The 26,508-nt window shown below is 43.4% G+C and overlaps 1 protein-coding gene across 1 annotated transcript in view; it reads left to right on the top strand.

The window, feature by feature from the left end:
• Poc1b (POC1 centriolar protein B) overlaps nucleotides 1-26,508 on the top strand; it is an 82,812-nt gene that overhangs the window by 35,364 nt on the left and 20,940 nt on the right. The window contains exons 5-10 of the mRNA XM_057757708.1: nucleotides 2,878-2,985; nucleotides 3,115-3,230; nucleotides 7,292-7,425; nucleotides 9,434-9,502; nucleotides 10,344-10,496; nucleotides 18,457-18,537. Coding sequence (XP_057613691.1) covers nucleotides 2,878-2,985; nucleotides 3,115-3,230; nucleotides 7,292-7,425; nucleotides 9,434-9,502; nucleotides 10,344-10,496; nucleotides 18,457-18,537 — 661 coding nt within the window. The remainder of the gene's footprint in view (nucleotides 1-2,877; nucleotides 2,986-3,114; nucleotides 3,231-7,291; nucleotides 7,426-9,433; nucleotides 9,503-10,343; nucleotides 10,497-18,456; nucleotides 18,538-26,508) is intronic.

Genomic DNA, 26,508 nt, shown 5'->3' on the forward strand with positions numbered 1-26,508 from the left:
AATATTACAGGGACAATCTCTGGGCCAGTTGTTAATATTGTTCCTCTCTGATACTTCTAGAGCTGGGCCCCCACAGTCTGCATTGGCCCCAGGATTACTGCCTTCAAAGTTCCTACTAGGATGGCCCAATAAGCTCTGCTTATAGATTCGAACACATTTCTAGTACAGAATCCAGAATCTTTTACTGTTCCTCCGAAAAACAATATGATCAAGTTGTGAACAATGACACCCCACTCCTGGTTTGAAATTCTTTATTAGTTCCTTTTCTGTGCTATGGTAAAATACTGTGACCAAGGCCACTATAGAAGTAGTAGTTTGTTTGGACCTACAGATGCAGAGTGATGTCAGGGAGGCCGTGGTAGCAGGCAATGCGTATGGCAGCTGGAGCAGCCAACCGAGACAGAGCTCACATCCTGAACAAGCCAAAGCAGAGGGATACAGTGGGAAAAGACACGAGTCTTTATAGTCTCAACACCTACCTTCATTGCTTTACTTCCTCCAACGAGGCCACGCCTACTAGACATCCCTCAACAGCACCACAGCTGGGGACCGAGTGGTGAAATGCATGAGATTTGAAGTATGAAAATTCTCATTCAAACCACCACACGCCTCTGCGTGCCCCAGTTTACTCCTCTGTGTGTGGAGACAAGCACCAGTACCTTTTATAGGATTGTTGTGCATATTAACTTAGTTTCTACAGGTGAAGTGTTAAAAGCCATTTTGTGATATATGGGCTCAATAAATATGGGTAAGATATTGTGATGATGGTGGTAGGATTGATCAATAATGTCACTAAGATACAGATCAGTAGGAGAGTGCCTGCTTACCGTACACAGTGCTCAGATTTTGATCCCCAGCACAATTAAACAACAACAACAATAATAATAGTCATAGAATGTTTTGCAATTGGATCATTCCAGTTGATTAAATGCTTTTATTTTATTTATTGTTTTTAATTGAACTATACAATTTCCCCCCTTTGTCCTTCCTTCCTCCTCTCTCCCCTTACACCCTCCCCTCTGCTGATTAAGCGTTTTAACATTTCTTCCTCAAAATGTTTAGAATAACTTCATCTTTTTTGCTGGGTAAGATTTTCATATTAAGTAATTTTCCAAAAATAAGGCTTATTAAGAAATATGGTAGCTGGGTATGGTGGCACACACCATTTATCCCAGCACTCTGGAGACAGAGACAGGTAGAGCTCTGTGAGTTTAAGGCCAGCCTGGTCTGCATAGAGTCCCAGGGCAGCCAGAATACATAGTGAGATCAAATTCAAAGAAAATTTTAATTAATTCCTACATGACTATATTTATATTGTGAAAATTTTAGTTCCATGAAGATAATGAGTCAAGTTTTTTTTCCCAAGTCCATAGCAGATAAGGTTTTCTGTTTGAAATATTTCTATAATATTGTTGCCCATATTTGAATATTTCTCAAGGAAAAGATTAGTAAAATATTACGTGTGATTTTAAAATCATAGAAAACTACTAATAATTAAAGATTTGCTTCCTTGAAGGAGTATTTTCATGTATTTTATATGAAATATAAAATAAAGTATATTTCATATATTTTAAGAGACTGATTCACATAGAGCTCAGTAATATTTCTGTTTGTTTTCCCTTTCACATGATGAATTCTGAAGTGTGGGATTCAAAGTTTCAGTCATGAAGAATTATTTCTAGGTCTCTCTTAAGAATAAGTTAGGGAGCTAGAGAGATGGCTCAGCAGTTAAGAACACTGTTTGCTATTCCAGAGGGCCCAGGTTCATATCCCAGCACACACTTGGCAGCTCACACCTGTCTGTAACTCCAGTTCCAGGACTTCTGACTCCCTCCCACAGATATACATGTAGGTAAAACACCAATGAACAGTAAATAAAAATAAATTACTTATAACTTATACATCTATACAGTAAGAGAGAGAGTTAGGAGTGCTGAGAAAAGAAAATAAACCTTTAATTACATTCCACACCCAAACTGAAACTCCAACAGAAATCTGGACTTTGGGCTGGAGTGAGACCACACTTAAATGTCTTCCTCATCACCGGTCTGTGAGCTCATTTCGTCCTTTCTGAGCTTGGCTGCTGCAGGACAACTAGTCAACAAGCCCCTTGGAGTTTCCTAAGCTTCACTCCAGTTTCTGTGTGCTCTTCTGACTTGAAAAGGCAGCTATTGTTACAAATAAAGAGTGAATATGGAAAAGTGTAGGAGCTGTAGACAAGGTGTCTGGAATCAATCTCTCTCTCTCTCCCCATTGGGCACTCTGGTGGAAAGCTGGAGCAGGACAGAGCGGCTGTTCTGAGTGACTTGTCCTGCTTTCAGTCCAAGCCCAGGAAGCCACTGGCCTTGGGATTCAGGTTGGTGTCCCTTACGCTTTCTCAACCCACCAACCTATTTTATTTTTTATTTTATTTAGCAAAAGCTTCACTACCAGGTTGGTGGGGTGAGTAAAAAAAAAAATCTCTTGAATCAATTAGGTAATGGTAGAAAATAAGCAATTGAAAATGAAAAACAAATAAGAAGTAGAGTGTTTTTAAAAATACGAGGTATTTGACTTGGAAGGATTGCAGGGTTTAATCAAAAGCTTCCAGGAAAACACAAAACTGAATCAATTATTTAATCTAAACAGGCACAATAAAAAAGAACATGGCTGGTCTATGTGACCTTTGGTCTTTCAAGGGTCTCCCCAGTGTTTGTCACGGTGATGTATTGTTGCAAAGATACTGGTTACAAAATGTAAGCTTGCTCTGCAGCCCAGGTATTGTTGTGACAGTGAGCCTCTGCTGTCTACTCTGTTTAGCCTGACTTCTGTGTGGCATGGACATGTGTGGTGGTGATTATCCAGCATTGCTCACATGTAAAACCTTCTGCTTCTTAGATTCTCACCCGACGGGAGGTTAATCGTATCATGTAGTGAGGATAAAACGATTAAAATTTGGGATACTGCCAGCAAGCAATGTGTCAATAACTTCTCGGATTCGGTAGGGTAAGTTCATTCTCTCCGCACGTTCATATGGATCTGCCCTCTAAGGAGATACCGTATTATAAACAATCCAAACTTTAAAACGAAGGTAAAGAAGTTGAAATGTCAAACCGCAATATTCTTGCTTCCTAGGTTTGCAAATTTTGTGGACTTTAACCCTAATGGTACATGCATAGCTTCAGCGGGTTCTGATCATACGGTGAAAATCTGGGATATACGAGTGAACAAATTACTCCAGCACTACCAAGGTAACGGTGGTTTCCCCGACCAGAAAGAAGTTTCACTATGGGATGGCTGCTATGAGTAGGGCTTGTGGCTGGGTTTAGATCTCTCTGCTTGGGGGTCAGAGGCTGTGCTTGACCTGGCTTGAGAGCGGAGCAGTTGACTGCCACCAACAGAAGAAACACAATGAGAAAGAAAGGTACAAAAACAAGCCGAGAGAGAAAATGGACTCAGTGTGACCATGTCAGGGAGGTAAACAGAGGACCAGTTGACCCCCAAGTCTGTCTTGGGGTAACAACCGGAGCTTCTGTCTTAGGCAGAGGAAGGACTGAGGCTGGGTGCAAGGAGGTATGTGTATTGCAGCCCTGCTGGCCGAAGCGCCGGTGTAAGAGGTGTCAGATTCTGTACTGCAGGCAGAGAAAGCCCTTTGAATCCCATTGCCAGAGGGATGCATCTGCTTCCTACCTTCCTTTGCTTTCTCCCCCATCATGAAGCTCACCTTCCCCGGATAATTATCCTTCTCTGGGAGATTGGTCTCTTCTGAGAGGTTTTCTGTTTCCAGGACTCCAAGGTTTAGGACATGTATGTACTTGTATATGTATTTTTAGCCATAGGTAAGGAGCAGGCACAAAGTGAGGGCCAAGATCCCAGATATTTCCCAGGGTGAAAATCTGGCTTTCAGTTGCTTGTGACCCAAATAAGGAGTCAGCATTTTAGCAAAAGCAGCTTCTGAGCGGCCATTTCAGTTTTTCCTGTGTTTTGCTATTGCTCAATCTTGAGGGAATTAATGTCTGGCCAACCTGGCTCTGAAGATTTTCTTAGCTCAGTCATAACTAGTCATAAACTAGTGCTTGAGAAGAGAGCAAGCTGTAATGGCTGAGCATCGTGTGAACTGAGCCAGTCATGTAAGCCCAAAAGTCCACATCCCAATAGAAAAGAGAATGCTGGCATTCAAAGCCAAATAAATGCAATTAAATAAAATCTATAGGGAGTCATCTTCTGTCTAATTGCTCTGACTGTGGACTACTAAGAATGGCCTCCAATGAAAGGGAGTTGGTGCAGGGTAACCATCTTAAGAACTGTTTCCTGGGGCTGGAGACATGGCTCAGAGGTTAAGAGCATTGGCTGCTCTACCTGAGGTTCAGAGTTCAGTTCCCAGCAACCACATAGTGGCTTACAACCATCTGTAATGAGATTTGGTGCCCTCTTCTGGCTGCAGGGATACATGCAGGCAGAACACTGTAAAGATAATAAATAAATAATAAATAAGTCTTTTTTTTTTTTTTTAAAAAAAAAACTGTTTCTCTATACCCCCTTTGCTTTAGTTGCTTTTGGAAGGGCTCACACAAGTAACTTAATTCTAGTTGTTCACTGTGAGAGAGGGTCTTCCTATGGGTTAGACCCAATCATGAGCCTCCTACTTTGCCCTCCTAAGTGCTAGGATTATAAGTATTCACCACCATGCTTTATTTTGCATGCTTTATTTATGAAATAACGACTTTATTTTGACTCTGAAGACAACCCCCTAGAAAATTATCTAGGAACAATTTTCTCCGAAGATATGGCTGAGTAATCATCTAGTGATTATTCTTAACTGTCCCTAGTCACTGGCATGAGAGTTGGCCCTGTGTCAGCTAGGGAGAGGAGATGAAATATGACAAGGAAGCCGGGCGGTGGTGGCGCATGCCTTTAATCCCAGCACTTGGGAGGCAGAGGCAGGCAGATCTCTGTAAGTTCGAGACCAGCCTGGTCTACAAGAGCTAGTTCCAGGACAGGCTCCAAAACCACAGAGAAACCCTGTCTCGAAAAAACAAAAACAAAAACAAACAAACAAACAAACAAAAACAATAAAACAAAAACCAACAACAACAAAAAAAGAAATATGACAAGGAGCCAGTGTCAGAAGACTCCCTAACTCCATCCTTTCTTTTGGAGCCAAATTCAAGCAAATGAGAAGCAGAGACGGCCCTTAGGCTAGAAGTCATTCTTGATTCAGTTCTGTCTGTCCTATGGGTGACAGCCTGGCATCTTGATCATGCTTAGGTCATTTTGTTAGAGGATATATTTATACAGAATATTAGCATAAAATCTACAAGGAAAATAGAAGTCACTAACAATAAGAACAGATATTTAAAGGCATACGGGATTCAGAAAGAAGTCCACATTAGGGTCTTTTTTCCTGCTTTGGACAAGGATCAAGACTGAGGGAACCATATGTCTTAGAACACTCATATTTAGAATCTTCCAGATGTTGAAAAACTGAGGCTGGAGTCATGGCTCAGTAGTTAAGAGTACTTGCTGATCTTGTAGAAGACCTGGATTTAGTTCCCAACACCCACATGGCAGCTCACAGCTTCCCAAAACTCCTCTATGGGCACCAGGCACACACACAGTGTACTTACATACATGCAAACATAACATTTTACACATAACATTTTGAAATAAATAAATCTTTTTATAAAAAGGAAGTTGAACAATTGCCAAAATGGCCTTGGTAATTTTACTGCATTCAGTATTATGATTGACAGCATCATGGCCATCAAGCTGTCCTAATTCTCGTCTCAGAAATACATTTAAGCCGGGCGGTGGTGGCGCACGCCTTTAATCCCAGCACTTGGGAGGCAGAGGCAGGTGGATCTCTGTGAGTTCGAGACCAGCCTGGTCTACAGAGCTAGTTCCAGGACAGGCTCCAAAAAAAAAAGCCACAGAGAAACCCTGTCTCGAAAAACCAAAAAAAAAAAAAAAAAAAAAAGAAAAAAAAAAAAAAAAAGAAATACATTTAAATTTGCATCCATTTAGTGAACAGTATAATTTATCAATAACAGGCTACATCATACAGAAGTTGTTTAGATATATATTTGTCTTTATATACATTTTTTATTTTTGAGATTATAATAAAATTGTATTATTCCCTGATTCCCTTTCCTGCCTCCAAACCCAAACTTTCCTATGAAATCTCCACCCCACCCTCCCCCACTTTGTTTCAAATCATTGCCTCTTTTTCCTTAATTGTTGTTAAATGTGTGTGTGTGTTCCTAAAATCATAACTACAACCTGCTCAGTCTGTATAATGTTACTTGTATGTACACAACACAACTGCTCCACCTAAGGCTCAGGGATCGTTGCAGAAGAGGGGATGAAAAGATTTTTATAAGAGCCACAGAAAGAGGCTGTGAGATTGTGTCTCCTAAATATGTCAGAAGCTACACCCTTGGCACCCTACACATGAGCTGAACTAGGATGACCCCAACAGAGATGGCTGACATTGAAAGACAGAAAGCTCCAGAGGAACTACAGGCAGCTAAGGAAGGGAAGAGCACACCAGTTGACTATCTGATAACAAATGACCCTGAAAAATACATACATCCAAGTTACCGTAGTAGTTTTCAAACTCTTGTCTCCTCTGTGTGAGAGTTGGTCGCTATTCCAAAGAAGTCAGTAGTTCTTTGGTTGTAAGGGTAAGAAAACCGACAGAAATGAACGTAAGTCTGTGGTACAACATTGTGTATAGAAAGCATCCCTTTTGACCATTGTACTCTGCTGCTTCCTATTGGAAGGATGGTGTTCCCAAGTGAGTTCTCGTGCTTAAACTCAGGGCTGCCCTACACACATGCCTCCACACTCGCCACTCCTTCATGCCAAGCCCCCCACCCCATTGCTCTTTAAGTTTAATTTGAGGCTGAATTAGAGAGCTTATGTGAGCTGATGATAGTCAGCTATTAACTGTTGGGGTGATACAGCCAAAGACTTTATAGCTGTGTACCCAGTAAGATTCTCTTTATGTGACACACTCTCCTTTCTGAAGCGATTCTGCCTCATTAACTGGAAGCTTCATGTCATGAGACGCCAGAACACTTAACTCACTTCGGGGAGCTAGGATTCTGCTGTGACAGAGTCGCTGCTTAGAGCCGATTCTCGTTTTCACTGTAACGCTGCTCACAAAGCACTGGAAATGCTCCAAACTTCAGAGCCCCTCTCTGCAAATGATTGACAGGGAAGAAGGCCTGTCAATCTACTACCATCAAACTACCATTAGGATGGTCAAGACATCATAAAGCCTGAATTGTGTTTATTTCCTGCCCTTTAGTTCACAGCTGCGGTGTGAACTGTCTGTCATTCCATCCTTCGGGAAACAGCCTAGTCACGGCCTCTTCTGACGGGACACTCAAGATTCTGGATCTCCTGGAGGGAAGGCTCATATACACACTTCAAGGACATACGGTATCAACACTGAGATTTCTGTTTTGTGATCGATGCTCTTCAGAGTTTGGTCCCATTAGTTACATGTGCCTTTCTTATATGATGCTGGTTCTCCGCTCTGACACTCAGCCTTTCGCTCCTGCCCCCATCCCTCCTATCCTGATTGGTGAGTTAAGAGCAGCTCGGCGATGGGAGCCTAACATCTTTTATGTGAATATAGGCTCCCCACATCTCAAAATAGAAAGGGCTTTACAGTCTAGAAAAGAAAGGATCTGCCTGCCTGATCTGTCCTGCCCAACTTCCTGCTCTGCTCTGGTCTACAACGGGGTTAGGGCAAAGCAGGACCAGCTCAGTCACGTGCAGACATGTGTTCAGAGAAAGTAAATGCAATCAATGACCATGGCTAAGGGTTGAGATATCTATAAAGTAATACTTCATAATTAGGAAAAAGATAGAACAGCGCTGAGGAGAAACACTCTTGGCACACAGCATTTTCATCTAGGGTAAAGGTGTTTGTGAGTTACAGCTGGTAACGGTATCCTTGTCCCTTTGATAAGAAGCCCTGGCAAGTGGCTGAAGAGAGAAAGACCTTACTCCATGACAGTTCCAGAAAGGGTAGTCTACAATGGCAGGGTAGTCATGGCAGCAGGTGTTGTTGGTTGTTTTACTCTGCTCTTTTGGCTACTTTGACTTTTTTGAGGGGCCCACCACCCAGCTCTCAAATAAATGAATGCCCAGCCTTAGCTTGGCTTGTTTCTTGCCAGCTTTTCTTAAATTATCCTATCTTTGGCCTCAGGGCTTTTATCTTTCTCTATTCCTGTATACCTTTTCTTTCCTTCTTATTCTGTGTCTGGCTGTGTAGCTGGGTAGGTGGCTGGTCCCTGAAGTCCTCCTTCCTTTCTCATTCCCAGATCCTTTTTCTCCCAGGTTTTTTCTCTTGTCTATCTTCTCTGCTGCCAGCCCCACCTATTTCTCCTGCCTTGCTGTTGGCCGTTCAGCTCTTTAGTAGGACCACCAGGTGCTTTAGACAGGCACAGTAACACAGCTTCACAGAGTTAAACAAATGCAACATAAACGAAAGAAACACACCTTAAAATAATATTCCCCAACAAACAGGGCGTGCAGTCAGACATTGCATTGCTCCTCTGGAAGTAGAGAGGGATAGAGAGACAGAGAGACAGAGAAGAGAGCGAGAACTTGGCGTGGGACCAGGTTATAAAACTGCGAGGCACACACACCCTTAAAGATGTATTTTCACTTCCTGAAGATTCCATACCTCCCAGACAGCACCACCAGCTGGGCATTAAGTGTTCGAGCATAGAAACCTATGGGATACATTTCACATTCAGTAATAACACAGGATATATGTGAATAAGGCAAAGTGTTTTCTCTAAAACTTTGTATATTAGTTTATGTTAAAAAATAAACAAATGTTAATATTGCAAGATGAGAACTAATTCCTCCAGTTGTCATGGACTGATCGCATGTAAAGTACAGGAATTGTTCAATTTCCAGTGCTCTCAGTAAATAATTTCAGGAGCTTCCCCCACTGGCCTCCGATTGTGCTGTGCTGGGCATCCTCAGGGCTGGACTGCTGGCTTTGACTGCTCACAGTCCCCGCAGCCTGCTTCAGGAGAGAACGCCCAGTGAAGCCTGTTAGGGTCATGCGGCCCTCAGTGCCATTACTTCATATTATTGTTCATTTTTAATGAGTAAAGCTAGAAAAAGCTTAAACAGAAATTCTTACCAGCTTATTATACATGTGGAAACTTTTATTTTTGAAAAAAGCTTTATATAAAAATTCTTTAGAGGAGAAAATGGCCATTCCTTTTGCGATTATCACTTCCTTGTGTTCTAACATACCTGGGTCCATTCTGTATCTGCGCTTGGCCACCATTCGTTGCCAGCTACTGGGTGTGTCCATCGGACGCTAGCTGCTGTGTGACAAGTTAGACTGTGGCACTCATCCCTGTTAGCTATGAGAAAACAGCTCTCAATCCTCTTCTCTTTACTTCCCTTTGTCTCTTAGGGTCCTGTCTTTACTGTTGCATTTTCAAGGGATGGAGAGCTGTTTACATCAGGAGGTGCGGATGCCCAGGTTTGTACACCTTTGATTTGGATGGAAGGACCTGATTTGCATAAGGGAATCGTTGATGTCCACGGGACACTCATCACTTTCTAGCCTGTGTGTGTTGAGACGATTACCAGTGGGGCTTTATGTTAACTTAACGTCAAGTTTGCTGTCGCATAGTTGAAATAGTTCCAGCTGAATAGTTTTAGGAATTCTGCAGGTATTTTCTCTTGCTCTAGTTTATGTTCAAAAATACATTTAGTTGACACTGAGTGCCCAGTTTCAATGCCCTTTTTACCCAACTTATTGTCTAAGATTTTGTTTGTACTTCTTGTTTCTTCAAATGTTGAGCTCCCTGAGGATGATAAATTGAAATCATTATGAGGCAAATCTATGTTTACATGAGATGAGCAAAGTTATTTATATTTGGTGAGAAGCAGAGAGAAATATTTTAAGTTTATAAAATATTAAAGAATTTTGTTTGGTTTAGTTTAGATTGGGTTTGGGGGATATTTTTGAGACAGGGTCTCACTGTGTATCACAGACTAGTGATACTAGTGAACTATATAGAGAACTCACTATATAGGCCAAGCTGACTTCAAACTTTCAAAGGCCTCCTGCCTCTGCCTTCCAAGTACATGACCTGCACACCCAGCTCAAAGTAGAAATTTTAAGTCGGACATGAAGGCAATTCAGAAAGCTAAATCTCTTCCCTGCCATGCCTAAAATATTGAAGAACAATGACGGACGTGTGTCTCTGCACCCAGACACTCTAATGCTCAGAACAGTTTTAGATGTCTGACTGTTTAAGACCAGCTCTGTGGTTTCATATGCTGGCCACTAACTACCAATACCTTTGACTCTGTAGGTCTTACTATGGAGGGCCAACTTCAGTCAGTTGCACTGCAAAGATCCTAATAAAAGAAACCTCAAAAGATTGCATTTCGAGTCCTCTCCACACCTTCTTGACATCTACCCGCGATCACCGCATCTCCATGAAGAGAAGAAGGAGATTATTGAAGTGAGTACATTGTGCATATTTTTTTTTACATGTTATGGTCGTTGTAAGGCTGTTAATGAACCCGGTGCTGAAAATTAGACTGGTTTATATAAAGCCTGGCCCTGCCCCAAAACAACAGAGCTTGGAGAAAGTCTGTTGTTTTTACTCCTAAAATTAAACCATAGGTGTACAGTAATGTGTCCTAATGTGACTACCTTAGATTCTTCTTGACGGCTCGGAAATAAAGGTAAAAATTGTGTTGGCAGGAATAGAAATGAGAACTTAAATCTAAGGCTACAGAGTCTGACCTTGGTTTCCTTGCCAGTCACTTTGGGAGAGCTGGTTTGAGGGTCATCATGAGGATAGGACTGAAAGGCAAGCGTTTTTATAACAACTAATGAAACAGGTCTCCAGAAACCACTTTATAGCCAAACAAACTAACAGACCCACCCATAAACATTTAAAGAAAATATTTAGCATTAAATATAATAAGTGAGACCATATTAATGATTAAGACCAATTTGCTTGCTTGCTTGCACACTTCCCAAGTACCTGGACTGCAGGCATGACGCTGTTCGAGTCTTTTTATTAGTTGAATGTAATGCGTTTGTTGGTGCATTCCCTTATTTCAACCCATCAATATAAGTTTTCTCCCTTCAAAGGAAAATCCATTTGTGCTGAATCCTTATCTCATGTTAGGCTGTTAGACCGTCTCTTACTGTTCTTTTTAAGTCCGTTTCTGTTCCAAGAGCTGATATCTGAAATCACTGTCTCCCTGCTCCTTTGAGTTTGCTTTTTTGTCATTACAGATGATTTTAGAGTATTTATTTTGCTTTCCTGTGTTTTGGTTTTAAGACAGATCTCCTGTAACTGAGACTGATCTTGAACTCACTCTGTAGTGGAAGATGACTTTGAACTCCTAATCTGCCTGTCACTGCTTCCCAGGTGGTGACTGCTGGCTTCTGCTGCCCACACACCCTGCTGAGCCCTGAGACTTTATCTGAAGGCAGGACACAGCAGCCCAAGTCACTCCTTAGTCACCCCCTCTGTCCTGACCTCAGTCACTTCTTTAGATCTGGTTTCATTACTCCTGGTCATTCTCAGGACTTTCCAGTACTCTCACTTGAAGCCTCCATACCTACACTCTGGGTGTTCTTCCTCAGGGCTAGCTCTGACTGACCCGGAACTCCTTGTCCCCAAGTGCTAGGACTTCCATGTGTTCACCCTCCCACGCAGGAGAGTCTTTCTTAGGTTTTGTCTAGTCCATCTGTATTTGGAACTTTCTGGAGTTTTTTGTTTTGTTTCGTTTTGTTTTATTGGCAGTGTTGAGTTTCCAATTTCTTACTGTAATTTTTATCCTTTTGAATAATATTCTGAGTATTAATCATTGTACTTTATTACATGTTGAGGCGTACTCTGTCATTATGCACATGTGTGTGCACACTTCTGTGTGTGTGTGCCTGTGTGTGTTGATGCCGAGAATCCAGTTCAAGGCCTCTTACATGCTACAAGTGCTCCACCCCAGAGCTCCAGTCCTTGCCCTCATTTTCCCTTTTATTCTTTAAACAAAAGAATATACATTTTTAAAAGAATTATTTATTCTTATTTCATGTGTGTGGGTGTTTTGCCTGCATGGATGTGCGTACCATGAAGCCAGAAGAGGCTGTCAGATCCCCTGGACCTGGGAGTCATAGATGGTTGAAAGCTGCCATGTAGGTGCTGAAAATCAAACCCAGGCATCTGGAAGAGCAGTCAGTGCTTCTAACTACCATCTCTCCAGCCAAAAAATGTAATCTTTTTCCTCAGTTGTTAGAGTTGTTAAGTGTGCTGGCTGGCCTCCTGTGATCACGTAGAACACAAAATACATGTGGCGTTATATTTTCCTTGAGAGTCCAAAGCTAGTTTGGTGGTCCTTGGTGGGTCTTACTTCAGCATCTCTATGGCTTGGCGGGTCTTGGTCAGGGTAAAGAACTCCTGGCCATGTCATTTACGTGGCGCTCACCCAAGTGACGTGTAGTAGAACTTGAGTGGTATTTCCCCCGCATTGTGCTCTCCAGGCCCAGACATAAAACAAGCCATTTGCTCTTTGGTTTACTGTCATCCCGGGCCATTTAAGAGAGCTAGGCTTTCAAATGTCAACAGGTTGACCGAGCAGCTCATTCTGACTCTTTAGTCGAGAGCCCTGAAACCACACAGGCTTCCTTGTGCTTCGGTCAGGATGACCCAGACTGGGCAGAGATGCTCTCAGCTACTTTGCACATGTGCGCCTATGTTCCTATTCAAGGCTGCCTTTTCATCATGGAACTAGAGGCCAATTGCACGACACAATGCAGAGAACGTGTCTGAATATTTTGCATGGCCCAGAAGAAGGCCGTCTTAGGTATCCAGCTCAAGTCACTTGTACGTATCATTGCTATTTGAGTTAACTGTCTAGTATGACTTTCTGTAAAAGACTTTCTGATACTGTGTCAGAGAACTAAATGGATTCTTTGAATAAACAGCCAATCATCTCGTTTTAAAAATAAGCTCACAGTAACACAAAATATAATGCTTTGTAGAAAGCATATTTTTAGCGTTATTAAAAAAATAATTGGGTATTAAGGTTTTGGAAGTTTTTGTTTGGTTGGTTTTTGGTTTTTAGAAATAGGGTTTCTCAGTGTAACAGCCTTGACTGTTCTGGAACTCACTTTGTAGACCAGGCTGGCCTCAAACTCACAGAGATCCACCTGCCTCTGCCTCCCAAGTGCTGGGATTAAAGATGTGTGCCACCATGCCTCGCTATCATATTATTTTTTAAGTCTTCACATTAATGGATATAGATCCGTCACAGAAAGAAAAACACAGGTAAAGCTTTCACATGGATGTCATGTAGATCAGGAGAGAATTACTGTGCTCACTTGTGATAAACTATATTTAAAACACTTAATTCTGTGGGTTAAAATTTCTCTCAAAGCTTTAGGAGGGGCACTTATGTTGAAATATGAGCGGCGGGGCTGCGTCCCCGGCACCCGGCCGCCCACATGGCTTATGCCCCAAAATAATTACACGGAAACTGTATTCTTTTAAACACTGCCTAGCCCATTAGTTCCAGTCTCTTATTGGCTAGCTCTTACATATTGATCTAACCCATTTCTAATATTCTGTGTAGCACCATGAGCTGGCTTACCAGGAAAGATCTTAACCTGCGTCTGTCTGGAGTGCGAGAATCATGGCAACTCCTGACTGGGCTTCTTTCTCCCAGCATTCTGTTCTGTTTACTCCACCCACCTAAGGGTTGGCCTATCAAATGGGCCTAGGCAGTTTCTTTATTAATTAACCAATGAAAGCAACAGATTAATACAAGACCCACCTCCATCACACTTAAATTACTTCAGAAATATTTTTAAGCTGAAAACATTCTGAGTGTTCAGAATTTAAAGAAAATTACTATTTTTAACAAAAAGTTTGAAATAATTTCTCTTTTTGTTGTAGTAGCCAGGATTGTTTAGTTTCTGAGTTTGGAACAGTATCAACTCCCTATGATTTATACTTTATGTTTTCTTAACCTTCTATGTGAAGTTGTTGGGCAAAGCCCGCCAGCTTGCCAGCCTTAACCGCTCTATTTGTGTAAAGGTCGGGAACCCTGCAGAATCCAGGTGTGAATTATTAATCCTTACACGGATAGAGAGGTGACAGTCACATGGCTCTGAGGAAAACCAGAGGAAGGCACGTGAAACATGAAAGAAGCCTTGCTGTGTGGGTACCCCTCCTGTGTCCCCCTCCTCTGGTCTACTGACAGCCACCACTGCGTCCTAATTAAAATGAAGCAGGAGACCTGCGTCCTTCTGTGATGTCGGGAAAGCGCAGTCTTTACCCAGGGGTCTTCGCCTAGCCCGGATGCATTAGTAGAACTTCATGTCAGCCTCGCCAGCTGCCACGAGAGAGAACTGCGTTATATTGCTCCAGGAAGGAAAAAGAAACTCTGCTTTCAGAGGGTAGTCCTGTGTGGCATCTGGAGTCTTGTCGTCTTTTCCATATTTAATGGAAAAACCAGAAAGCATTCTAAGGGGTAGATCCTTAGGAAACTAGGGGGTCAGATAGCTATCCTCGGCTTGGCAGACTATTAGAAGGCATAGTACTTAAGTCAAAATTATTAATAAAATAATTATTTTAATTGCTTTCAATTTCAAAATGTCCACTTGAATGTCACCGTTCTCTGTAAATTGCATATGAAATTCAGCATGCTATTCAGCGGGACAGGACATATCCTTTTACTTAAATATTGTTTGATAGCCTGACATGATTCCTTGTTGAGAATTCTGTTGTGATCAGTATCTTATCTTAGGTCCGGTTTTAACCTTAATAAGGTTAGGAACATTAACACTGAGGATGAAAATATGGTTGCCTATCTACCAATCCTGGATTTTAATTCTAACCAAAGTACATGCTTATGCTTTTTGACCCCAGTAAATGTCCCGAGGCACTTATATGATAGCAGTAATAGCAATAAGAATGCCTAGCGCCTATACAATACTCTCCCATGCCTCTGCATGAATGATTTCATATTGCTACAAATACAGATACTGAAAGTCGGCAATGCTTTTCTCCACACGAGAGCTGAAGTGGGTGGAGTTGCTCACCACGGCTCACTGCGCATCGTCACCCATCTATTGCAGCGCTTCCGTCTCATAAAAGTTAGAACCTGGCCCTGTCAGCAGACAGTGGAGGTCCCAGCTTCAGGACCCACCCGTTCCTTACCCTTCAGGACTGCGCAGTCTAAGGAAACATTACAGACTGCATCAGTATAGGCGCTGATGTAGTTGGACTCCTTGGTGATGGTGGCCCTTAGAGCAGGGTGTGGAGGGGCCTTCAAGACTCCACACAACCTCCTCCTCATTCAGTGACCTCAGTTTTACACACACACACACACACACACACACACACACACACACACACATGCATGCCCTGCTCAGCTGATGAGAGCCCAGCCTCAGTCCCACCCGTTTCAAGGTAACTTGACTTTATGTGACAGCGTTTTCTGCTGCCACGCAGTAAAACACTAGTAATTACACACATTCCAAGCTGACAGACAGCCGAAAAGGTTTTTGACTGGAGGTGCCTCCTCTTTTCTTGTAACTTAGCTTTCTGAGCAATTTCTAGCTCGCAGGAGGAAACCAACTCGTTGAGCATTTATGTCTACACTAGATGGCAGTAGAGAGAAGAGGAAATTGTCTCTGGCTAGCTTGCCTAACAGTGAAAAGAGTGAAGTCAGGTGTCTTCATAGGAGGTGTCTTCACCGAGCTGGGTGAGGAGGTGCTGGTTTTGTGCTGCGGACCCCCCGGAAGGAAGCAGGGGTGTTGGTCGGACTGTGTCTTCCAGCTGTACACCTCCTCTCTACCACAGTGGGCTGGATAATTACAAGCTGCTGTTAACATTCCTGAAACTACAGATAGAGACCGAGCCTGGTGGCGCACATGCTTGGAATCCCAGCACTTGGGAGACACGGGGGATTGAGGCCAGCTTGTGCACAGCCATTGTGAGATCAGTCCCTACAACAAAGCCAGCAGGCCAGCAGGCTGGCTCAGCACGGCTTGCAGCCCAGCCTGCCAACCTGACTCAAGTCACTGAGATCCGCCTGGTGGAAGCGAAGAACCCAGTCTCACAAGTTCTCCTTAAACCTCTTACAAGTGTACCACAGTGCATCCCGCATGTAAGTGTGCATGCGCACACACATAGAATTGAAGTGTAATAACTTTAGCTCCAGCCGTGCCCACCCAGCCCGGGTGCTCAACAAGCTGTTCTAGCCGGGGCTCAGCCTGCAGTCAGGGTCCATCTCTCCCAGGTGGGTCTCGCTAAAGCGCTTCACACTCCAGCCTCCTGGTTCTCCCAGACTCCTTCACTCTCCGTAATCTGGCCTCTGTCAAACTTCAGTCTCTTTCTTTCCTGCCACTGTCCTTTGGCTCATTGGTACCATACCTCTACCCTGCCACCATCCTGGGAGGCTCTTTATCTCACCCTATCTTTTTATTTTATGTGCATTGGTGTTTTGCCTGCATGTGTATGTGAGGGTGTCAGATCTTAGAGTCAACAGACAGTTATGAGCTGTCATGTGGGGGCTGGGAATGGAACCCCGGGTCTGCTGGAAGATCAGTCAGTGCTCTTAACCACTGAGCCATCTCTCCAACCCCTCTGACTTGTTTTCTAAAGTTCGTCTTATTTTTATTTTTGTGTGGAGAAGTTGTGTTGAGCTGAATGTCCTTCGTAAGTGTCCTCTGTCACTGAGCAATGAGCCAGCATTTTCTTCTGGGCCCCTAGGTGCTCCGAGTGGTGGTCCCATTGGTTTCCTATAAGGTCCTGCCGTCCGTATAGGGTGACTGGATTTAATTTGGTATGCTTTGGGGGCCTTTGAATTTAGAAACAACTACCCTCAGAGGCAGTCATCAGTCCAGAAATCATTCCGTTTTCTCTGTAATTTTACTGCATACGTATTTCCAAATCTCTAATTAAATATTGTTGTGCTTTGGATGGTCGGGAACTTTGGGGTCCACTGGATTGTACTGAGTATTTTTTCTATAACCAACCTTTTCATTTCGTATAGAAACCTTGAGATGTGTGTGTAACACGAGGTGCCACGTTAGTGTGTTGTACAGAGCTGCGTGGACGTCAGTGACATCACGTTACAGGCATTCCGTGTTACAGGCATTCCACACGGTGTAGTTCACGATTGTCTGTTACATAGCTCTGAGCACTGCTAGCACACCAAGCTCTCCGGTTTTTCCCATGGCGTTTAATTTTCACTTTTCTCGTGAATAAGACCGCTGAGCTCCTCTTCATATCGTCATCAGCCCTTAGGTTCACTCCCGTGGATTTATTTCTGTGGGCTCTCTGCATTTTCATTTCCGTGTAAAAGTTTTTAATAGAGATTTTAGTTATTGACCCTTTTATATTAGATATCATAATACCTCCTCTGTTCCATTTCTGGGTGTTAATTTTATGGTATTCCTTGTGATCCCCCACATCAGGTGTGCTCACAGACACATTCCCCCCTGCCTTGTACTTTGCTTTGGCAGTTTTCCAGATGCCATTCTCTGCCTCTGGTTATAATAAAGATCTAACATGTTTGTCCTGGCGTATTCTAGAGTCTGACATCACATTTGGGTTCTACTTAGCCCCTGCCCTCCCTTCCTAGCAGGGATCCACGGACCTAGTCAGTGTTTAGAACTGTCCGTCATCCCTGTCTGTTAACGAATGTAGCCCCTGTGTCCTACTGTGTCATTTTCTCCACTGTAGTGCGCCTTGCTTCTGAACTGTCTGTGTGCTCCTGTCTGTGTACTCGAGACTTCTTCAACGTCAACAGAAGTGTTAGGCTTTCCCATGACTTCCTGGTGAATTTTATTCAGTTTTATAGTATTTGATGTGTCCATGTTTTAACTTCATGCTGAAATGCATTGGGTTTGTTTGTTGGTTGGGGATAACAGTGTTCTTCAGTCAACAGTAGAGTCTGGTTCTTTCACCCATTTTTGAATGGAAGCTGATTCTTATATCTTAACACTTTCTTTCTTTTTCTTTTTTTAATGTACTGGCTAGGATTTTTTTCTGCATATCTTGAGGTGGGTTTTTCTACTTTAATATTCCCCTGTAGGTGAATTACATTAGTAGGCTTAGTGGATTCAGGTTTTGCCAATAGTTGTGTGCTTATCAATGAATATATGCTTTATTTCTAGAATATGTGTGTTTGTGTGTGTGTGTGTGTGTGTTTTGAGACAAGGTTTCTCTGTAACTTTGGTGCTGGTCCTGAAACTAGTTCTTGTAGACCAGACTGGCCACAAACTCATAGAGATCTGCTTGCCTCTGCCTCCTGAGTGCTGAGATTAAAGGTGTGCGCTACCACCGCCCGGCTAGAATATATTAAGAATACTATCTGATTATTTTTTTTTACAAATAGTATTTGGTTTCTTATGATAGAAGATATCGCATTAACTTATTTTATGTATGCACACAGATTAATCCAAAACTTGAGGTGATGGATTTGCAGAGTTCCTCTCCTCCTGTCGTGGATGTCCTTTCTTTCGATTCTACCACAGTAAGTCCTTTTTCTTTAACTTCAGCAGTGTTAAATTACTTATCACAATCGATTTCCTTAAGAAGTGTGTGAGTTGAGTAACAGTCTAACTCACAGCATAGCAAGGCTTAGCACAAGTCAGGTGTAGGTTTCTAAACAGCCACGAGGGGGAGCAGCAACCATTCCAGAACAGCTTTTCCTTTGAAGACCTTAAACTCAAGTCTAATTGACTCTCCTGGCTCCCCGCTACCCACTTCCTGCCCCTCGTATATTACACTGCTGCCACAGGACAGACTGCCTGCTTTGTCCAAAGTCTTCCAGGGATGCTTGCCATCTAGACTTGCCTTTAGAAGCTCTAAGGACAACAGGCAGTTCCTTCCCTTTGTTTTTGTTAATCTCTTGATGGAAAATACTTGTAATTTTGATTCTAAAAATTATCGGCTAGTCTACACACTGAATGTCGAAGGCTTCCGAATTAACTTGAGCCTTTCACCTTCTGAGTCTGCTCACTGTGCTGCATCAATCACGGGTCACCCTGCTGATCGCACAAGCCTTGCAATGGGAACAGGAACAGCACTACTGCTAGGCTGTCCATTTAGTCCCATACCGCAGGTAAGATTGTAAAGAAACACAACCTGACTTAGCGCCTGGAGTGGATGCCCAGAATAGTATGGACTGCAGAGGAGGTCCTCCTGTGCCAGGAAGTACTCCAGTTACAAAGTGTGCTCATGGCACTGGTGTCCAGCAGAGGACATCTTCTCATGAGACGTTGTGGTATCAGCCACATGGCGGCAGCCAGGAGCTCACTACCAGAGGGAAAGCCCGGAGTCAGCTGGCGAAGCTGGTCTAGGCACTTAAAGTGCTCATGTGCAGAACCCATCAGCATTTCTGCATGGATGAATAACTTGTCGAATTAAGCATTAACTAGCTGTCTAAAATTAGTCACAATGCTTTCCCTGTAGTAAGTCTTCAATGAATTTGTCCCAACATATGTCATTGACCTTATACATTCCAGTGAGCTGAGTGTTTCATCCTATAGTTAGGTTGTGACTTATCCAGCAGTGTTTGTGTTCCTGAAATTTAGTGTTCCTGACTGAGAAACTATCTCAGATCATTAAAGATGTTTGTTGTACTTATGGCAACTCTGGCTCCTTGCCAGCACTCTTTATCCGTTGCAGAGGCTCATGGCTTGAGGGCTTCCAGCATTCCCAAGTTGGCTGTGAAAGATGAGCTTGTTACCTGCTAGGGCAAAAGGGTGTCTGTCCCTTGGAGGTAACCCAGTGGTACCAGAATCAATTATTTGACAAGGTGTCTGTGAGATTTTGAAAAGGGGTTCTGGGTAAGAAACGTGACAGGTTTGACAGTTGTTGTAAAACACAAGTAGGATTGAATACTACATTACCCACAAGAAGGAAGCTTTAGCCTGAATTATTGTGACCCTGGATTTTTGTAAGAAAGCCAGTCTAACATCAGTAGCCTCACTTTTCAGACACCTTCCAGGTAGCTGATTTGAGAAGTAGGGAGGCCAAACCCTGCGGCACGTGCCTCTCATCTTAGGATCTGGGAGGCAGAGGCAGAGGGCTTTGTGTTTGAGGCCACCATGAGTTACGTAGTAAGACTCCATGCCAGAAGACGAAGGGCTGGCACGTGTCAGCAGGCAGTCGCCTAGCACATGGGAGCACACTACAGAGAGACTTGGCTGTCCTCCAGGTCTTCCTATGGAGAAGAATTGAGGCATGCAGTGTAACCGTTGGTATCTTTGTGGTTTACACTTCTGTCTCCAATGCCTGGCAGAAATTTTGACATATTATTTGGGGATCAAAATAAGATGTTACCGAGCTATATTTTTAAAGCTTGGTCGTACCTAAATAAATAAATAAATGTCTCTCTGCAAAAGGCTGGTGCTGGCTATTATATAGACGTGGCTTTAAAATGTTGATCTTCTCAAATGCTTTAATCTTTATTTTGATTATATCAAGTTGCTTATTATGTAGTTTTCTACATAATAAGAATATAGAAGCTTCTTAAAGAATCTTTTCTGCAGGCTTCTAGTTTGAATCCTAGTATATTCATAAACGTAGACCAAGGTTCTGCCATTGAGCATTGAGTTCGGAATGACTGGGATATAGTTGAGGTTTGCCTAGCACGCTTGCACTCCTGGATTCCGTTCCTAACATGGGACAAGATTGCACTAAGGCAAAAAAAAAAAAAAAATTAAAAAAGAAAAAAGCCGGGTAGTGAGGCACACCTTTTATTTAATCTCAGCACTCTGGGACAGAGGCAGGCAGATCTCTGTGGGTTCAGGGTCACCCTGGTCTGCAGAACAAGTTCCAGGACAGGTTCCAAAGCTACACAGAGAAACCCTGCCTCAAAAAAAAAAATGTGCTTAGGCATTTAGCATTTGCTATGTATGCCCTATGCAGAGTGTCCCAGGTCCTCTTCACCACTGTTGTTGTAGAAATAAAGTTGGAGACGTTGGTTCGGACACTCTCTGTAAAGTGCAGGCCATGTAAACAGGAGGGTCTGCATTCCCACAATCTTGTATGAACTGGGCTTGGTGGCGAGAGCTAGTAATCCCGGACGAGGAGAGGCTAGATTTATGGGTCTGCTGAGCTCACTGACCACAGGGTCTAGCCTACTTAGCAAGGCCAGTCTGGCTTCTCAAAAGCCACGGTGGGTGGCTTCCTGAATTTGGCCTCTGATTTCCACATTTACCTACATACTTCCACCTACAGATGTGCCAGCATGTGCTCACACACACACACAGAAACTTGTTACCTTTAGGCAAATTATAGTCTTAAGTTTTTAATGTGTTAGCTTTATTGTTTGTCCTACAGGAAGATAAACAAAATGCAGGCAAAAACTCTTACAGTTGTTCTTTTGGTCCCCCAAACCCTGAATTCTTCTCAAAGAGCTGAGACAGTGTCTTCAGCCTTATCGCAGCCACGGTGCGCAGTGTAAATGTAACGTGTGTGCCTTTTTTTAGAGTTGAGGACAGTGTTTCAGGTCAAATTAATTATTTATAATGAACTGAGAAGTTAAAGTTACGTTGTAAGGGGAGAAAAAAAAAGCCAAAATGAGCAGAGTTTTAAACTGTTCGCCAAAATCAAGACGGGCCGCATGGAGAAGCATCGCCAAGCTCAGCAGTAGCACCCGCTCTCGGTGGAGGGAACAAATGGCAGCTTCAGGGTTCTTGAAGTCAAGTATGGCGAGCTTTCAAGGATGTGTTGATAAGAGTAGTGTCCCAGAAGAGATTCTTAGTCTCCTGAGGTGACAATAGAGGACTTTTCCAGGCGAAATGAGCCCTTACCCTGAGCAGAGATGGGTAGGAATTTTTTTTTTTTAACTAGAATATTTCAGGTAAGCCAAGCAAAATTAGTGTATTCCTTCGAGACTTTTGAAAATTTGCACCATGGTAATAAAATGTACAGTAATCTACTTCTGGATTTCTCTTTCTCTCTTCCCTGTGTGTACATCCTTTGCATGCATGCACACACACACACACACACACATATACATACACACTCACATACACACACATATACACACACACTCACATACACACACATATACACACACATATACACACACATACACACACTCTCACACACACACACACTTTCCTCCCTTCCTGAGGTGTGGCTTTGTAGTATGGGTGACCTTAAACTTGTGATCCCCTTGCCTTGCTCGACCTTTTCCCTCCACACCTGGCTAGTTTGGGTCCTTTGCATTGCCTTACCCAACAGATGGCAGATGTGACCGACTCCTGGCAGGGTACCCACTCATATACATCCATGTCGCTCAGCAAATATTTATCAAGGAGCTGTTCTGTGTTGCTCCCCATTCTCGGTTTTAAAGAAATGAGAAGAAAACAATCAATTAAAATCTACCCAGCAAAGCTCCATCTTACACCCTCGTCAGGGAAACAGGCATGTCTCGGATTAAAAGCGTAAAGTTTATGGGACAGTGGATCACAAAAAGTGAAGAAAAGCACTAAAGTCTTTGGGCAGTAGCAAAAGGCTGCCGAGTGTGGACAAAATCCCTATCATGCCGGGCGGTGGTGGTGCACACCTTTAACCCCAGCACTCAGGAGGCAGAGGCAGTGGGATCTCTGTGAGGTCGAGGCCAGCCTGGTCTACAAAGTGAGTTCTAGGGCAGTCAGGCTGTTACACAGAGAACCTTGTCGGAGGGGGGGTGCGGGGGGGGGAGACCTGTCACATGGCTGGTGCCCTCCGAGGAAGGAAGTCCTGCAGTAACAATGAGAACAAGGACAGTAGCAAGCAAACGGAGGAAGCTGTCAGCCTCGGCAGTGGGGGCTTAACACAGGCCGGCTCAGGGGAGGTGGTGATGGATGGCCGGGCTCCGAAGACATTTTGAAGGCTGAGCCAAGAGGATTTCCTGACAGATTGGATGTCGGCTGTGGGACTCCCTAGCTCCTCTCCTAGAGGACAGTAAGGTGGAGCCCTGAGTGATCTCCGGGCAGCTGGGCATATCTTCTTCTCAGCCTCATTCTGACAGAGCCAAGAGGAGAAAAGTAGTTGTGGGTTTCTTGTCGTGGGTTCTAGAACCAGGGAAAGGAGATTCTCGGCCGTCTCTGGGACTTTGGGAAATACACTGCCAAATGTCATTTAGCGTCGTATTTCTCAGCAAAGTGCATGGGTTTCTCTTTTGCAAAGATTTGACATCAGCCTGTTCGAGGGAAGAGAAAGGGTGCCCGCTTTCATGGACCAGATGGTGCATACTACCTAGAAAACAGTGTTGTATTGACACATGTGGACACAGGGAGAGTAGACTTCAGACAGAAGACTTCCACCGGTGTTGTGGCAACAGTACATCCTGGTTACCAGACAACATTGTGTAACTCGTTCAGAGTTATTTCAGTTCCTAACTACTTATGTAAGCAAAGATTTGGAAGGACTTACTTGAAAGAACACGGTGTCTGCAAATTTAAATATCTTTAAACTAAAATGTATAACTTTGACAGCTTAAAATGCCCGTGTGGGCTGGAGAGACGACAGCCCAGTGGCTAAGAGCACTGGCTCTTCCAGCGGACCCAGGTTCAATCCCCAGCACTTACATGGCAGCTAACAACTGTCTGTAACTCCAGTTCCAGGGCATCCAACACTTTTTTACAGACATACATACAGAGTAAACATCCTCACAGATAAAGATAAATACTTTAATCTTATTTAAAAAACAAGACAAAAAAAAAGCAGATGAACCTATAAGTCAAGGTACATTAGCCTCCTGTGCCCTCCCCTCTCCCGGTGCTAACTTCTGGGGTTTACCCACAAGCCTCTCTTCAATTGGAGTAGGTTCTTTTTGAGGTTTTTAAGCTGTGCAGCGGCTTATAATGCTACATTTGATTTGTAAGTTTAACACATACAATTTCTTATTTTGGGGGGGTGGTGGAGGGTTTGAGACAGGGTTTCTCTGTGTAGCTTCGGAGCCTGTCCTGGAACTCGCTCTGTAGACCAGGTTGTCCTCGAACTCACAGAGATCCACTTGCCACTGACTCCCGAGTGCTGGGATTAAAGGTGTGTGCCACCACTGTCTGATGCACATATGGTTTCTAAACCCAGATGTGCTAGTGGCTTATAGTAAGCAGGCGGGTCTGTGTATCCTTAAGCACTGTCTCGGTGGCCCTGCAGTGTATGTGTCCTGCTCCTGGACTGAGGGTTTGGAAGGAAATACACACATGACTGCTGGACTCTTAACTGGTGCCTCCCTCGATACAACTTTCATTAAAGACTTTTTGGTCTTTATTTCATCCAATAGTAAATGCATTAAATTACACAGCAATGTTGAATGTTAGGTTCTAGGGTACTTAGTAGAAATAAAAGAGAAATTTTTTTTCTGGGTAGTGGTGGCACATGCCTTTAATCCTAGCACTCAGGAGGCAGAGGCAGGCAGGCAGATCTCTGTGAGTTCGAGGCCAGCTTGGTCTACAAGAGCTAGTTTCAGCTTAGGCTTCAAAGCTACAGAGAAACCTTGTCTCGAAAAACCAAAAGAGAGAAAGAGGAGAGAGAGAAATTTTTTAAAAGATTTAAGAAATACCTTAGCCAGGCGGTGGTGGCGCACGCCTTTAATCCCAGCACTTGGGAGGCAGAGGCAGGCGGATCTCTGTGAGTTCGAGACCAGCCTGGTCTACAAAAGCTAGTTCCAGGACAGGCTCCAAAACCACAGAGAAACCCTGTCTCAAAAAACCAAAAAAAAAAAAAAAAAAAAGAAAAGAAAAAAAAAAGAAATACCTTAAATTAGTCCTTTATTATAAAATTGAAATATGTGAAATAATTTAATTGTCAAAGGCAGTGAAGAAATAGAAGATGCATGCTTAACAAAAGTAGATGAGGAAAAACTGCATCTTCATGGGTCTCCTGTCAGAAGTAAAAAGAGGCCTTGTAGTTCCTCAGATCCAGTCTTTAAAAGAGAAGAACCAGCGATGGGGAAACTGTCCGGATAGTTGGACCCTCGCTCTTAAAGAACACAGCAGCCGCATGCTATGGAAACCACCAACATTTTAAATGCAAAACCGGTCTTTCCCTGGGTCCGTGGAGACTGCATTTAATGCTCCAACAGCAGAAATGTGTACTCTGCTGAACACAGCTCTCAGTATCATAGTCTTCAATTCATCTCTCTGGGAAGGAAATGGTGCCGGCCAAGATTGTCTTTTTCTACCTACATGAATCTACCCTTTAGTAAAAATCATGACAGTAAGTCCAAGTTCTTTTATTCAAGTGTACCCTCCCCCACAAAAAAAAATTGCTAATTTGAGCTCATTTATGGTTCAAAGTCATGGGGAAAGAAAATTTGATGAATTTATCAAAAATTGTTACAAATCAAATTTATATAAATTGTTCTGGTTAGATAATATGTTGTTTGTTCTGTTTCTTTACCCCTGAGGACAAGAGAGGTTTCTTTTTCCATGTTAAGCGTGTTCATATTATAGCAGGAAACTCTACAAAAGGTTTCTTTATGATATGCTATTGACTGCCTCACAGAGTGAGTGACTGTTGTAGCTCCCTTCAGAAAATAGCACATTTCTGGGCACGGGAGGTGTTGAAGCTGCAGATCTTTGTTCTGCCTCTAACTTCCTGCGGTACCATCTTTCTACACCATGACTCTGCCCCGGTGACAGCACCGGCCCCCCTCTGCCTGGGAACCTAAGCTGCATCCCCAGTTCCCACAGCTGAGGCGAAGGCATGTGGAAAATGCCCGTAGCTCTCAGTCCGCACAGCCAGTGACAACTGGTTCCTTCCTCTTCCTGGGGAAGAGCAACTTCCTCTGAGATGAGAAGACAGGCACCCGGAGGAATGCGGGAGCAACGGGAGCCTTCTCACAGGAGATTAATGACTTGGGGCAGCGCTCTGAAACCGCTCTTCCCCTGGCTGTCAGCATGAAGAACTTCCTGCCCACCCAGAGGAATGCAAGGCCATCTGTGGGGCTGTGGGATAAAGTGACCTTCCTTTTAGCCCTCCTGTGCACTGTGCTGGTCAGGGTCCGAGTGTCGGGAGCTGCTTAGGTGGTGAAATGAGTGGCCCTGATCCTTTCTCGACAGTGAGTTATACTTATATGGAGGCAGTAATGAGTTTGCTGAAGACTTCTCAGTCAGTTCTTGGCGCTTTCTGAAGTTACGGCTATGAAATCTTGGGGCTTCCGAGAGATTCACAACCCCATGATCTTGGCTCTTCAGGCCAGCACTAGCTCTCCCTTAGTTTTGTCTCTTGCCAGTTCCCTTCTGTTCTTGGAACAGCCAGACAAAATAACCACTCTTATACCTGGACCGTAAGGTATGAGTATGCATCCTCAGGCACAGATAACGAGCCTCATTGCTGAACCAGCCAGCCAGTCCCATTACTTAAACTTCAGGCTGACTTGATTTGGCTTTTACAATTAACACATTTCAGAGTAATTCGATTTCATTCTTCCTAATTCCTAAAGTATTTTCTTCTTCATGTGAGATAAGACTCCGATTTTCCATGTGCTTTTAAA

Source organism: Chionomys nivalis, chromosome 25 (genome assembly GCF_950005125.1).
Source record: "Chionomys nivalis chromosome 25, mChiNiv1.1, whole genome shotgun sequence".
Taxonomy (NCBI): Eukaryota; Metazoa; Chordata; class Mammalia; order Rodentia; family Cricetidae; genus Chionomys; species Chionomys nivalis.